This window comes from Manis javanica, chromosome 7 (genome assembly GCF_040802235.1).
Source record: "Manis javanica isolate MJ-LG chromosome 7, MJ_LKY, whole genome shotgun sequence".
Lineage (NCBI taxonomy): Eukaryota > Metazoa > Chordata > Mammalia > Pholidota > Manidae > Manis > Manis javanica.
The window spans coordinates 85246245-85262408 of record NC_133162.1 but is presented as its reverse complement, the minus strand read 5'-3'; the positions used below and the strand labels follow the sequence as shown (position 1 = coordinate 85262408).

The window sequence follows — 16164 nt, the reverse complement described above, 5'->3', positions numbered from 1 at the left end:
CAAAGAAAATAACTTCTCAGATTCTAAAAAACTTATGCACCCTTATGTTTATCACAGCACTATTTACAATAGTCAACATATGGAAGCAACCTAAGTGTCTATTGGAAGATGAATGGATAAAGAAGAGGTGGTACATATACACAGTGGAATTGTATTCAGTCATAAGAAGAAAACAAATCCTACCATTTGCAACAATATGAATGGAGCTAGAGGATATTATGCTCAGTGAAATAAACCAGGTGGAGAAAGACAAGTATCAGATGATTTCACTCATTTGTGGAGTACAACAATGAAGCAAAACTGAAGAAACAAAACAGCAGACTCACAGACTCCAAGAAGGGACTAGTGGTTACCAAAGGGAAGGGGGGAGGGACAGGGGTCAGAGTGAAGGGGATTAAGGGGCATTATGACTAGCACACATAATGTAGGGGGCTACGGGGAAGGCAGTATAGCTAGAAGTCAAGTAGTGACTCTATAGCATCTTACCATGCTGATAGACACTGACCTCAATGGGGTGGGGTTGGGGGACTTGAGAATATGAGTGAATTTAATAACCACAAGGTGAAACCTTTATAAGTTTGTATATCAAAGATACCTTAATAAAAAAAATCAGGTCAGATTACTACTCTGCTTAAATTCCTTGATTTGCTTCTCCTTCACTCCCCTTCCTACCCCAGCCAAATAAAATAAATTTCCCTATAAGTGAAGGAGACTGTTTGCACTCTCTCCAAAGACATGATACATGTTTGTCCTGAGCACATATGTCATGACTTTGTTCCAGCCATAGTGATGAAGCCTCACTGTCATCATAGCTTCGTGATAACTTAAAAACTCAGTTTAAAAACTCAGTCCAGGTCAAATACATTATCAGTAGCTCTGAAGCAATATTCTGTTCAGGTCCTTGATGCATCTGTTTTCCATTTGTGCAAACAAAAAGTTCTTTTACATCACTCAGAAAAATTTATAGCAGACATTGTCTGACCCATCTTGGCAAAGACAGCTTAGCTCATAACAAGCAAAATAACTATGCAGATGATATTTTGCTCCAAGTCATCACATAAATATATAATCAGGAAGCTTCCAAATGGAGGAAGGTATTCACTGGAGAGTTTCTGCAAGCTTTATTCGTTCAGTAAATAATGCTATTGTGTAAGCACTGTGCAGGCCCCATGGAACTAGTGTGTCCACAGTCCAGGGCAGTGTGTGCCAGTACTGCTTGCCCTCCCAGGCCCATCTCTCCCCTTGGAGAGTTGGATCATCCAGCTTTTGGTCCACCTGACAGGGCTTGCCTCATCATAGCTAAACAAAGAGGCAGTTTTCAAAATGCATGTATATTAGGGTTCTTCAGAGAAGCAGAACCTATAGGATGTGTATGTACATGTATAAAGAGATTTATGGTAGGGAATTGACTCATGCAATTATAGAAGTTGACATTTGCCATGACCTGCAGGGTGAGTCAGCAAGATGGAGATCCAGGAAAGACAATTGTGTTAAGTTCCAGTGTGAAAGCCAGGGCTCCAGCTCAGGGCCATCAGGCAGTGGGAGTTCCCTTTACTTGGGAAGGTCAGACTTTATTTTTGTTTCATTCAGATCTTCAACTGATTGAATGAGGTCCACCTACATTAGGGAGAGCAATCTGTTAACTTAGTCTTCCAATTCAAATGTTAATCTCATCCAAAGCACCATTAAAGACACACTTAGAATAACATTAAACCAAATGACTGAGCACCCCATGGCCCAGTCAGGCTGACACAAAAAAATAACAATCGTGGCATGTTGACATGTTTGACTAAACCCAGAATACTTTCAGGAAATATCAAGTCTCTAATACATTTTTTTAAATTATTGAGGGTTTTAGGGTAGAGAATCACCTGAGAACTCATCAAAGCTAGGTCTACATGGATGGACCTTGAGGGCATTATGTGAAGTGAAATTAATCAGACACAGATAGACAAATACCATATCATCTCATGTTTATGTGTGATCTAAAACATAAATGAAAAACTTAGCTCATAGGTACAGAGAACAAACAGATTGGTGGTTACCAGAGGCGGGGTGTTTGGTGGGTGAAATGGGTGAAGGGAGGATCAAAAGGTACAAATGTCCAGTTATGAAATAAAGACATCCTGGGGATATAATGTATATCATGGTGACTATAGTTCATAATACTGTATTATAATTTGAAAGTTGCTAATCTTAAAAGTTCTCATCACAAGAAAAAAAAACTATGTAGGGTGATGGATGTTAACTGGACATCATTCTGATCATTTCACAATATACACAAATACTGAATAATTATGTTATACACCTGAAACTAATATAATGTCATATGTCCACTATACCCCAGTACAAAAAAAAGAAGATATACAGATGGAAAATAAGCATATGAAAAGATGTTCCACATCATATTTGATCAGGAAAATGCAAATTAAAACAATAATCTGACTACTATTAGAGTGGCCAAAATCCAGAACAGTGACAACATCAAATGATGGTAAGGATACGGAGCAACAGGAACTTTCATTCGCTGTTGGTGGGAATGCAAAATAGTTCAGATACCCTGGAAGACAGTTTGGCAGTTTCTTACAAGACTAAACATACTCTGACCATATGATCCAGCATTCACACTTCTGGCTATTTACCCAAAGGACCTGAAAACATATCCACCATATAAACCTCGACACAGATGTTTACAGTAACTTTATTGTCTTAAAAAAAAACTATAGCTCCCACTTTCTAAGTGTCTAGCTTGGCACAAGTGTTTCCTTAATTTTGATAAAATTAATCAAATTTTAGTTGGATTATAAACTAATTCTAGAACCCACACAAAGTGAAGTTGTAATTTTTAAATTCTCTATCATAAAACAGTATGACTGGCAAAAGCACAAAAAATTATTTATTCAGAACATCAAGTGAGGTTCAATGCCAAGAGTACTTAAACTGTAAGACCATCATTTTACTTGGAGAATCTAGTGTCCATTCCTGGAGCTGGCCTACACACCCCTCCTAAATCCCCATACCTGGCTGGAATAGCAGCTACCTCATTGTACAACTTATGTCAGAAAACACGTTTCTAGTCCCTGACATTCCCATTTGTTTTGTTCTTGTAAGCTATCTTATTTTTCAAAGAAAAACCTTGATAAAATATGATAAATGTCACCTTAAGGTATAACCTATTCTTATTTTATGTTACTTCGGGAGATATTCTGGAATACCTCTGAGATATAAGTACTGTGGCACTTAAATTATCCCTATCTATTGTTCTACCTGATTTCTCAGGAGCATGTCATATCCAAACCAAAAAGATGTGGGATTTCTAGAATTTTAAAAGCAATAATAGCTAATGCACTTACATGGCATTCACTACATTTTTATATATGTATTATATGTTAACTTGTTTAATCTTCACAACCCCAGGAGGTAAGTACTCTCCTCATCCCCATTTTATAGATGAGAAAGCTCAGGCACAGGGTTGTTGAATCACTTGCCTAAGGTCATGCCATTAGTTCATGGGAGCATCAGGATTCCAGCCATGATTCTGGTCCCTGAGGCTCTGTGTGGAACCACTCTGCTCTACTTCCAACACAACCCAAGGAAATGAAGAGACACATATTCATGAATGACTACCATGAGGGAGTCATGAGGTTCCTGGAATGTCTATAATTTCACTCCTCTAGTTATTTTTCTAAAGCTCTGTTTCCCTAGAGTGAATTCACTAAAATAGAGGACACAGGTTTCACTGGAAGGAAGGGAGGGAGGAAGGGAGAAGGGTAGGAAGGCAGGGAAAAAGAGATAGGTGGGAGTGTGGGTAGCAGGAAAGCAGGAGGGAGCACTAGACTTTTGCATTCCATTGCACTATGTCTGAAGGGGTTGGGGTTGGCAATACAGGAGGCAGCAGGTTTAGGTGAGCAAGGAAAACAGTTCGGTCTTTGGGGCTTTGGGAATGTGAAAGGAGATAAACAGAGGACGCTGGCTTACCAGGGAGAGAAGGCACAACAAATTTCTAGACACAATCCACTAGCGTGCATTAAGAAAGATTTGTTGTGGTCAGGATGTCTCCCTTGCACAGCCAGCTCCACAAGGGCCAGCCCCTGACCCAGGTCCCTGCATGCCCACGACACTTAACAAAACCCCACAGCAGGAAAAACAAAAGTACCAAGCTCAACCTCCATGTAGGGAAGACAATTTCCAAAGAGGTCCTTTAGGAGTTAGATGCTCATTGGTCTTGAAAATTTTCTTGCCTGACCAGTACTATAAAAGTTCTTAAACAGCTACTTGGTTTCATGTTTCAAAGAGAAGAGTTACTTCTTAAAAATTATGTAAATTGCATTATACATGCATTTACAAATTATTGGTTGAAATGGACATTTTACAGAACAAACCACATATTTTTCACACACATGTCCACAAAGAAGGGGTGTAGTACTTCTGTGGAAGATATCTGGAATAATTTTTAGGGACATCTAAGTACTACCATTTTAATCTGATTTCCCTCAAACCAGATTGGTCTTACATTATACTCTCTTTCTTTCTTCTTCTTTTTTTTTTTTTTTTTGCTATCACTAATGTACAATTACATGAACAACATTATGGTTACTAGACTCCCCCTATATTCAAGTCCCCACCACATACCCCATTACAGTCACTGTTCATCAGCGTAGTAAGATGCTATAGAATCACTACTCATCTTCTTTGTGTTATACTGCCTTCCCGTGTACCCCCTCCACATTATGTCTGCTAAACACAATGCCTCTTTATCCCCCGTATTCCTCCCTTCCCACCCATCCTCCCCAGTCCCTTTTCCTTTGGTAACTGTTAGTCCATTCTTGGGTTCTGTGATTCTGCTGCTGTTTTGTTCCTTCAGTTTTTCTTTGTTCTTATACTCCACAGATGAGTGAAGTCATTTGATACATGTCTTTCTCCACCTGGCTTATTTCACTGAGCATAATACTCTCTAGCTCCATCCATGTTGTTGCAAATGGTAGGATCTGTTTTCTTCTTATGGCTGAATAATATTCCATTGTGTATATGTACCACATCTTCTTTATCCATTCATCTACTGATGGACACTTAGGTTGCTTCCATTTCTTGGCTACTGTAAACAGTGCTGCCATAACATAGGGGTGCATATGTCTTTTTGAAACTGGGCTGCTGCATTTTTAGAGTAAATTCCTAGGAGTGGAATTCCTGGGTCAAATTGTATTTCTATTTTTAGTTTTTTGAGGAACCTCCGTACTACTTTTCACAATGGTTGAACTATTTTACATTCCCACCAGCAGAGAGCAGGGTTCCCCTTTCTCCACATCCTCGCCAACATTTGTTGTTTCTCTTTTGGAGGGCAGCCATCCTAACTGGTGTGAGGTGATATCTCATTGTGGTTTTAATTTACATTTCTCTGATGAGGAGGGGTGTGGAGCATATTTTCATGTGCCTGTTGGCCATCTGAATTTCTTCTTTGGAGAAGTGTCTGTTCAGCTCATCTGCCCATTTTTTAATTGGATTTTTTGCTTTTTGTTTGTTGAGGTGCATGAGCTCTTTATATAATTTGGATGTCAACCCCTTATTGGATATGTCATTTATGAATAGATTTTCCCATACTGTAGGATGTCTTTTTGTTTTACTGATGGTCTCCTTTGCTGTACAGAAGCTTTTAGGTTTGATATAGTCCAACTTGTTCATTTTTGCTTTTGTTTCCCTTGCTGAGGGAGATATGTTCATGAAGAAGTTGCTCATGCTTACATTCAGGAGATTTTTGCCTGTGTTTTCTTCTAAGAGTTGTATGGTTTCATGACTTACATTCAGGTCTTTGATCCATTTTGAGTTTACCTTTGTGTATGGGGTTAGAAAATAATCCAGTTTCATTCTCTTACATGTAGCTGTCAAGTTTGCCAACAACAGCTGTTGAAGAGACTGTCATTTTGCCTTTGTATATCCATGGCTCCTTTATGGTATATTAATTGACCACATATGCTTGGGTTTATATCTGGGCTCCCCAATCTGTTCTATTGATCTGTGGGTCTGTTCTTGTGCCAGTACCAAATTGTCTTGATTACTGTGACTTTGTAGTAGAGCTTGAAGTCAGAGAGTGTAATTCCTCCTGCTTTATTCTTCCTTCTCAGGATTGCTTTGGCTATTTGAGGTCTTTTGTGGTTCCATATGAATTTTAGAAATATTTGCTCTGGTTCATTGAAGAATGCTGTTGGTATTTTGATAGGGATTGCATTGAATCTGTATATTGCTTTAGGCAGGATGGCCATTTTGACAATATTAATTCTTCCTATCCATGAGCATGGGATACATTTCCATTTATTGGTATCTTCTTTAATACCTCTCATGAGTGTCTTGTAGTTTTCAGAGTATAGGTCCTTTACTTCCTTAGTGTTTTATTCCTAGGTATTTTATTCTTTTTGATGCAATTGTGAATGGAATTGTTTTCCTGATTTCTATTTCTGCTATTTCATCATTTGTGTATAGGAATGCAACAGATTTCTGTGTATTAATTTTGTATGCTGCAACTTTGATGAATTCAGATATTAGATCTAGTAGTTTTTAACTGGATACTTTAGGGTTTTTTATATACAATATCATGTCATCTGCAAATAGGGACAGTTTGACTTCTTACTTACCAATCTGGATGCCTTTTATTTCTTTGTGTTGTCTGATTGCTGTGGCTAAGACCTCCAGTACTATGTTGAATAAAAGCAGGGAGAGTGGGCATCCTTGCCTTGTTCCGGATGTTAGGGGGAAAACTTTCAGCTTCTCACTGTTAAGTATAATGTTGGCTGTTGTTTTGTCATATGTGGCCTTTCTTATGTTGAGGTACTTGGCCTCTATATCCATTTTGTTGAGAGTTTTTATCATGAATGGATGTTGAATTTTGTCAAATGCTTTGCCAGCATCTATGGAGATGATCATGTGGTTCTTGTCCTTTTTGTTGATGTGGTGGATGATGTTGATGGATTTTCAAATATTTTACCATCCTTGTATCCCTGGAATAAATCCTACTGTATCATGGTGGATGATCTTTTTGATGTATTTTTGAATTCAGTTTGCTTATATTTTGTTGAGTATTTTTGCATCTATGTTCATTAGGGATATTGGTCTATAATGTTCTTTTTTGTGGTGTCTTTACCTGGTTTTGGTATTAGAGTGATGCTGGCCTCATAGAATGACTTTGGAAGTATTCCCTCTTCTTCTACTCTTTGGAAAACTTTAAGGAGGATGGGTATTAGGTCTTCACTAAATGTTTGATAAAATTCAGTGGTGAATCCATCTGGTCTAGGTGTTTTGTTCTTAGGTAGTTTTTTGATTACCAGTTAATTTAATTGCCGGTCTGTTCAGATTTTCTGTTTTTTCTGTGGCAGCCTTGCAAGGCTGTATTTTTCTAGAAAGTTGTCCATTTCTTCTAGGTTTTCCAGTTTGTTGGCATATAATTTTTTATAGTATTCTCTCATAATTCTTTGGACATCTTTGGTGTGCATAGTGATTTTTCCTTTCACATTTCTGATTCTGTTTATGTGTGTAGACTCTATTTTTTTCTTTATAAGTCTGGCTAAGGGTTTATCAATTTTGTTTATTTTCTCAAAGAACCAGCTCTTGCTTTCATTGATTCTATTGTTTTATTTTTCTTGATTTTATTTATTATTGCTCTAATCTTCATTATGCCCCTCCTTCTACTGACTTTGGGCCTCATTTGTTCTTCTTGTTCTAGTTTCATTGATTGTTCATTTAGAGTGTTCATATGTGATTGTTTTTTCCCAAGGTAGGCTGGTATTGCAATATACTTTTCTCTTAGCATGGCCTTTGCTGCGTCCCACAGATTTTACAGTGTTGAATTATTGTTGCCATTTGTCTTCATATATTGCTTGATCTCTGTTTTTACTTGGTCATTGATCCATAGGTTATTTAGGACCATGTTGTGAAGCCTCCATGTGTTTGTGGGATCTTTCATTTTATTTATGTAATTTATTTCTAGTTTCATACCTTTGTGGTCTGAGAAACTGGTTGGCACAATTTCAATGTTTTTAAATTTACCGAGGCTCTTTTGTGGCCTAGTACATGATCTGTTCTTGAACATGTTTCATGTCCACTTGAGAAGAATGTGTATTCTGCTGCTTGTGGGTGTAGAGTTCTGTAGATATCTGCTAGGTCTATCTGTTCTGCTGTGTTGTTCAGTGCCTCTGCCTCCTTACTTATTTTCTGTCTGGTTAATCTGTCTTTTAGGGTGAGGGGAGTGTTAAAGTCTTCTAGAATGAATGCATTGCAATTTCCCCTTTTAATTCTGTTAGTGTTTGTTTCACATATATCAGTGCTCCTGTGTTGGGTGCATAGATGTTTATAATGGTTGTATCTTTTTGTTGGTTTGACCAATTTATCATTATGCAATGTCCTTCTATGTCTTCTATTGTGGCTTTCTATGTTTTGAATCCTATTTTGTCTGATACAAGTACTGCAACCCCTGCTTTTCCTCTCTATTTGTTGCGTGAAATATCTTTTTCCATTCCTTCACTTTCAGTCTGTGCATGTCTTTGGGTTTGAGGTGAGTCTCTTGTAAGGTGCATATAGATGGGTCTTGCTTTTTTATCCATTCTATTACTCTGTGTCTTTTGATTGATGCATTCAGTCCATTTACATATGGGGAGATTATTGATAGATATGTACTTATTGCCATTGCAGGCTTTAGATTTGTGGTTACCAAAGGTTCAAGGTTAAATTCCTCCCTATATGAGAGTCTAACTTAACTCACTTAGTATGCTATTACAAACACAATCTAAAGGTTCTTTTTTCTCCTCTTTTTTCTTCCTCCTCCATTATTTCTATATTAGTTATCATATTCTGTACTCTTTGTCCCTTGATTCACTTTGGGGATAGTTGATTTAATTTTGCATTTGCTTAGTAATTAACTGTTCTACTTTCTTTACTGTGGTTTTATTACCTCTGGTGAGAGCTGTGAGACCTTAGGAAAACTTCCCTCTATAGCCATCCCTCCAAAATGCACTGTAGAGATGGTTTGTGGTAGGTAAATCTCTCAGCTTTTGCTTATCTGGAAATTGTCTAATCCCTCCTTCAAACATAAATGATAATCTTGCCAGATAAAGTATTCTTCGTTCAAGGCCCTTCTGCTTCATTGGATTAAATACATCATGCCACTCCCTCTGGCCTATAAGGTTTCTGCTGAGAAGTCTGATGATACCATGATGGGCTTTCCTTTGTATGTGATCTTTCTTCTCTCTCTGGCTGCTTTTAATAGTCTGCCCTTATCCTTGATCTTTGCCATTTTAATTACTGTATGTCTTGGTGTTGTCTTCCTTGGGTCTCTTGTGTTGGGAGATCTGTGCACCTTCATGGCCTGAGAAACTATCTACTTCCTCAGATTGGGGAAATTTTCAGCAATTACCTCCTCACAGACACTTTCTATCCATTTTTCTCTGTCTTCTTCTGCTAGCCCTATAAGGCAAATACTGTTCCATTTGGATTGGTCACACAGTTCTCTCAATATTTTTTCATTCTTAGAGATCCTTTTTTCTCTCTGTGCCTCAGCTTCTGTGTATTCCTCTTCTTAATTTCTATTTCATTTATCATCTCCACCATATCTTATCTGCTTTTAATACCCTCTGTTGTGCTCTTCAACAATTGGATCTCTGACCGGAATTCATTCCTGAGTTATTGAATATTTTCCTGTACCTCCATGAGCATGTTAATGATTTTTATTTTGAAATCCATTTCAGGAAGATTCAAGAGGTCGATTACATTTTAATTTTTCTCCAGTGTTGTATTCATAATTTTCTTCTAACCAGGTTCCTTTGGCATTTCGGATTTGTATATGGCACCCTCTAGTGTCAAGAAGCTGTACTCTCTGGAGCTGCTCAGCCCCTGAAGCAATGTCAGGGGCCACAGGGGAGTTGTGTTGGTGCATGGGGTGAGGAAAGAGGTGTTTCCTGCTTCCCGGCTGCTATGCTTGCCTCCACTGCCAGAACCAGTGGGCTGAGCACACAGGTATAAGCCTCTATGTTTTCTGTTTGTAGTTGCTGTAGAGAGGTTTTCCCTCTGGCTGACCTAACACCAGGGTAGGTTTTGCCGGTTTGTGAGCCAGGTGGGGCTGGCTGGAGAAAGGCACAGTGGGCTGTGTATCATGGAGGGGGTCCTTGGAGCTGTGTAGCCAGCCAGGGAGCTGGAGCACCTGAAGATCATGAAAGTTCCCAGCCTGCTGTGCAGAGTGCACCCGGACAACATTGTCTACCTATCCTTTCTCTCGAACAGTAAGCTCTGTGCAATCCTTGCCCATTTAGCAACCCTCTTGCTGTTATGAAGTCACTCAGAGTGCCCACCTTTCTTTTGTCCCAGAGCAGCCGAATATGGATCCCTGCTTTCCACAAGTGGCTGGAATCTCAGTCTCTCCAGGTATTCTGCCTGTCTTAGCTTTCCAATCCCCTAATCACGAGAGTACTATGAAAATACCATGAAATGTAGGTTTGTGTTACCAGAGTAGATCTTGGAGTTAGGTATTCAGCAGTCCCTGGCCTCCACTCCACCCCACTCCATTTCTCTTCCTCCTGTCAGTAAGCTGGAGTAGGGGAAGGGCTTTGTTCCTGCTGGGCCATGGCTTTGATACGTTACCCTGTTCCATGTTGTTTATTCTTTTCTCCAGGTGTATGCAGTTTGGCACAGCACTTTTTCCTGCTGCTTTTCAGGATTAATAGTATTAATTATACTTTTGTATTATATGCAGTTTTAGGAGGAAGCCTCTGTCTCACCTCTCACGCTGCCATTTTTAACCGAGTCCCTTTCTGATGTATTTTTGAATTCCATTTGCTAATGTTTTGTTCAGTATTTTTGCATCTATGTTCATCAGGGATATTGGTCTGTAGTTTTCTTTTTTTTGTGGTCTTTGCCTGGTTTATGTATTAGAGTGATGTTGGTCTTTTAGAATGAGTTTGGGAGTATTCCCTCCTATTTTTTGGAAAACTTTAAGGAGGATGGGTATTAGGTCTTCATTAAATGTTTGATAAAATTCAGCAGTGAAACCATCTGGTCCAGAGGTTTTGTTCTTGGGTAGTTTTTTGATTACCAATACAACTTCCTTGCTGGTAATTGGTGTATTATTCAGATTTTCTGTTTCTTCCTATGTCTACTTTGGAAGGTTGTGTTTTTCTAGAAAGGTATCCATTTCTTCTAGGTTATCCAGTTCATTAGCATATAATTTTTCATAGTATTCCCTCATAATTCTTTTTATTTCTGTGGTGTCTATCATGATTTTTCCTTTCTCATTTCTGATTCTGTTTATGTGTGTAGACTCTCCTTTTTTCCTGATAAGTCTGGCTAGGGGTTTATATATTTTGTTTATTTTCTCATTGATTCTTTCTATTGTTTTATACTTCTCAATTTTATTTATTTCCCTTCTAATCTTTATTGTGTACCTCCTTCTGACTTTGGGTCTCATTTGTTATTCCTTTCCTTGTTTCGTTAATTGTGAGTTTAGAGTGTTCATGTGGGATTGTTCTTCTTTCCTGAGGTAGGCCTGTATTACAACATACTTCCCTCTTAGCACGGCCTCTGCTGCATCCCACAGATATTGCAGTGTTGAGTTATTGTTGTCATTTGTCTCTATATATTGCTTGATCTCTATTTTTATTTGGTAATTCATCCATTGATTATTTCAGACCATGTTGTTAAGCCTCCATGTATTTGTGGGCTTTTTTTATTTTTGTGTGTAATTTATTTTTAGTTTTGTACCTTTGTGGTCTGAAAAGCTGTTTGTTACAATTTCAATCTTTGAATTTACTGAGGCTCATTTTGTGGCCCAATATATTATCTGTTCTTGAAAATGTTCCATGTGCACTTGAGAAGAATGTGTATCTTGTTGCTTTTGGATGGAGTGTTCTGTAGATGTCCATTAGGTCCATCTGTTCTAATGTTTTGTTCAGTGCCTCTGGCTCTTATTTTCTGTCTGGTTGACCTGTCCTTTGGAGTGAGTGGTATGTTGAAGTCACCTAAAATGAATGCATTGCATTCTATTTCCTCCTTTAATTCTCTTAGTATTTGTTTCACATATGTCAGTGCTCCTGTGTTGAGGTGCACAGATATTTAAAATGACTATATCTTCTTGTTGGACTGACCTCTTTATCATTATGTAATGTTCTTCTTTGTCTCTTGTGATTTTCTTTGTTTTGAAGTCTGTTTTGTCTGATACAAGTACTGCAACTCCTGCTTTTTTCTCCCTATTAGTTGCATGGAATATCTTTTTCCATCCCTTCACTTTTAGTCTGCATATGCCTTTGGGTTTGAAGTGAGTCTCTTTTAAGCAGCATATAGATGGGACTTGTTTTTTCATCCATTCAGTGACTCTGTGTCTTTTGATTGGTGCATTCAGTGCATTTACGTTTAGGGCTATTATCAATATGTATGTACATACTGCCATTGCAGGCTTTAGATTCATGGTTACCAAAGTTTCATGGTTAAGTTTAATTTAAGTCACTTAGTATGCTGTTACAAACACAACCTAAATATTCTTTTTTTTCTTTCCTCCTCCACACAGTAGCCAAGAAATGGAAGCAACCTAAGTGTCCATCAGTAGACGAATGGATAAAGAAGATGTGGTACATATACACAATGGAATACTCTTCTGCCATAAGAAGAAAACAAATCCTACCGTTTGCAACACGGATGGAGCTATAGGGTATTATCCTCAGTGAAATAAGTCAGGCAGAGAAAGACAAATACCAAATGATTTCCCTCATTTGTGAAGTATAACAATGAAGCAAAACTGAAGGAAAATAACAGATTCACAGACTTCAAGAAGGGACAAGCAGTTACCACAGGTGCCGGGTGAGGGAGGGTGAAGGGGATTGTGGGATGTCATGGTTAGTGCACATGGTGTGTGTGCTGTCACGGGAAGACAGTGTAGCACAGAGAAGACAAGTAGTGATTCTATAGCATCTTATTACACTGATGGACCGTGACTACAATGGGGTATGTGGGGGTACTCCACATTGTGGAGGGTGAATGTAGTAACCACATTGTTTTTCTTGTGAAACCTTCATAAGAGCATATATCAATGACACCTTAATAAAAAAAACTGAAGGTTAAATACTGACAAGACCTAGATTACTAGAAAAGATGACTTTTTAAAACATTGCAAAATTGGATTCATTCATGGAATTTTAAGCATAAAAAACGATGTTGCAGAAAAAGCAGAGTATCTTTATTGGCATATGGTGATACTCATTCTTGGTTGTTGCCTTGGGTACGTGGGACTATTGGTACCTTGGAGCTATTTTTTCTTCTACATTGTTTCTATAATAAAAGTTTACTGAGTTTGTGCTAAAAATGCACAAAGAAAAAACGATTTCATTAAAAATAGAGCATTAACTACAAAAACTCCCTTACATGGTAGGGTAGCCCTTGGGCTTTCTACAAACAAAACCTTATTCAAGATTAAATATGTCTAAAGTCTCACTCAGGGCTCATGGGCAGAACAAGAATTGTACATCCAATTAAATGTACAACTGTGATTAAATGTCTTGCATCAGTGGCTTTCAACCAAATTCCCTAGGCAAGTGAGTGTGCTGATGATCAGAGAGGCCACAGGCTAACATTGCTCAATTAAAGGGAGGAACAAGCATGAACCACATAAAACTCAAGATGCAAAATGATTTAAAAAATTAAGATCCTCAGGCCAGGCACTGAATTTTCCTTTGATGAAATAAAGCGTTACATTTCAAGGTTGGCAGAGATGAATGAATGTGGATGGGGAATTAGTGACTTTTAGAGGAGTCCAGGGAGCTGGCTTGTAGGATGGAGCTAGTCATTTTACCAGGCTTGCTATATTTCTTGGCAGGATGCTAGGCTGCCAAAGCCAACAATTCTAAACTAAATAGCCAGAAATTATCTTAACTTTTTGGACGTGATAACTCAACAGATTGGCTGTACATGTCTATGTGATAGAGAATTAAATGAATGCTTCCTTCATTGTTAAGGCCTCCTTGTAACAATACTTTAAGACTAGGTAAATAATTATTTTACTGTACATACACATTCATTGTATAATCTTGTCAACATGTTTAGGTAGACTACAAAGAAGTGATAAGTGTGTAGATACTAGGAACACATACTACTCTAGCTTGGGCAAAAGCTCTTTTACCTATAGAAGAACTGTTTGGTTTTATAAGCTGTGTAGTTTTGTATTCTACCAGAGATAGACTATTAGGAATCTTAAGAAATTCAAAACTATAATTTTTACTGAAAGACCTCCATATATAAATAATCTCCAAAGGGCTAAGATCTCAAGCAAATGTGACTTCAGGTTACAGATACACATTCCCGAAGAAAGTTGAGATAGCTCACGGATTTGAAATATTAGTTGGGCTTAATCTTCTGTCTTTTAAAGCAGCATGCTGCTTCCCCACAGGGAGGCATTCTAGAAAGAAGTATGTGAGTTTACGGGATGGGTCCTGGAAAGTGGCTGGGAACTTGGATTCCTTTGAACCTTTGTGGTATACAGTTAATAGAGGAAAGCTCCCCAGCAATTAAATCTAGTGCTCACAGCACAAAAACAACACAGAGGACACTGCTACCTGGCCCCAGGCCCAGAAAACTGGTTAATGCCCTTTTTAAATGCACCAGTTAGGTGCTGTGATATGCCCACTCTTGACTTCACCTTGTTCCTTTGTCCTACTGGCAGGAGTCAATTCTGGCAGGCAGCCCACCCCATCATCAGAAGGTTGTATAATGAATCATTCTAATTCCCTTCTTCCTAGGGCTTACCACTGAGGGATGGCAGAAATTTACAGAAAGAAGGCATCTGGGTATTTGGGATCATATACATTTTAAGGTTTATGGCCTTTATCTCTTTCAAAATATTTAGTTTCTAAATTAATTCACCTTTAAGTGTCTGAACTAGTGGTTGTGCACAGTTCCACTTCCCAGATCTTTGGGGTTCATCCTTGAAGATCTCTCAAAGGGAACTGGGCTGGTGCTCTTCATAGTTGCTCTTTCATATCCATCATCTTTAATAGTCTGGCCATTCAGAGTAACTGCTGAGGTTAATCCAACACACTAATCTCCAAAGGGCAAAAGGTGAGTTGTTCTTACAGCTTCCCACAGGCCCCTATGCAAACAGAGCTCTGTTTCTAGAAGAAGACCTGCTTCCTGATCCCCTGCAGTCAAGGCCTCTTCTTCCTGAAGGTGCTGTTGGGGTCTAATCTTTCTACCATGAAGTGCAGCTCTTAGGACAAATCCCACCAAACAGACAGGATTTTGCCAATTCTCACAACTTGAATGGCTCTGATTCTGAGGGGTGACTATAGTTCTAGTGTATCTCTGTCCCCAATGCCTACAAAATGTGCATTAATAATGTTAGTTGGATTAATAATGATAGTTAAGGGATAATAAGAGGCAAGGGGAGCTGGTGACCTTAAATAACAGCCTCAGAGCTGTTACCAGGGTAATGGTAATGACTCATTCTACCATAAGCCCCACCCTCTCAAGTCCCACAGAAATTTCTTAAGAGCCAGATCACCATCTGACCTGGGCCACCAGTCTTTTTCCACAGCTATATTAACATTTTTTCAATGCATTTGTTCCATAGACTCTAAGATTGATGGTAGGCAAGTAATATGAGGAAAACAGGGTTTCTGACTCTTTATGGTTGTCACACCAAGAAGATTTCTTGCTTAATCATGCAGATTTGAAAATCTCTTGTCTGCCATAGTGAAGCACTTACACAACCCCAAAATCAATATCCTTCCAAACTTTTCACCATAACACACACTCTTCATGATCTGTCAAATTTGTTAAAGCTCCAGTGAATTGGAGGCTAAAGTGAAACTTTGTTCTTGCATAGATTTTATATTTACAACTAGGAAAAAGGTTAGACACAGAAAAATGATCTAAAAGAAATTAGGCTGAGCCTAAGGGAAACTAGCTTATGATGAAGTAAACATTCCAACCAATTGAAAACAGTTTTTTGCTTTTGATGCACTACTATTGGGTACATCATAATGAAAATAATGTATGAATAAAAAAAGAACTGGTGGGGTGGAGAAAAAGAGCAGAATAGGAAGGCAAGGTGGAAATATCCTCCCAAAAACACATAAAAGAAGAAAATACAGCACATAGAACTAAACTTGAAAATGACCTAAAGACTGCAGAATAGACCACCTACAC

The 16164-nt window shown here is 38.4% G+C and overlaps 1 protein-coding gene across 1 annotated transcript in view; it reads left to right on the top strand.

The window, feature by feature from the left end:
* The window catches only part of EDARADD (EDAR associated via death domain), a 91694-nt gene extending 77743 nt beyond the window's left edge, over positions 1-13951 (top strand). The window contains exon 8 of the mRNA XM_073241259.1: positions 12536-13951. Within this exon, the coding sequence (XP_073097360.1) occupies positions 12536-12560 (25 nt within the window). The 3' untranslated portion in view covers positions 12561-13951. The remainder of the gene's footprint in view (positions 1-12535) is intronic.
* Positions 13952-16164: the final 2213 nt, after the last annotated feature.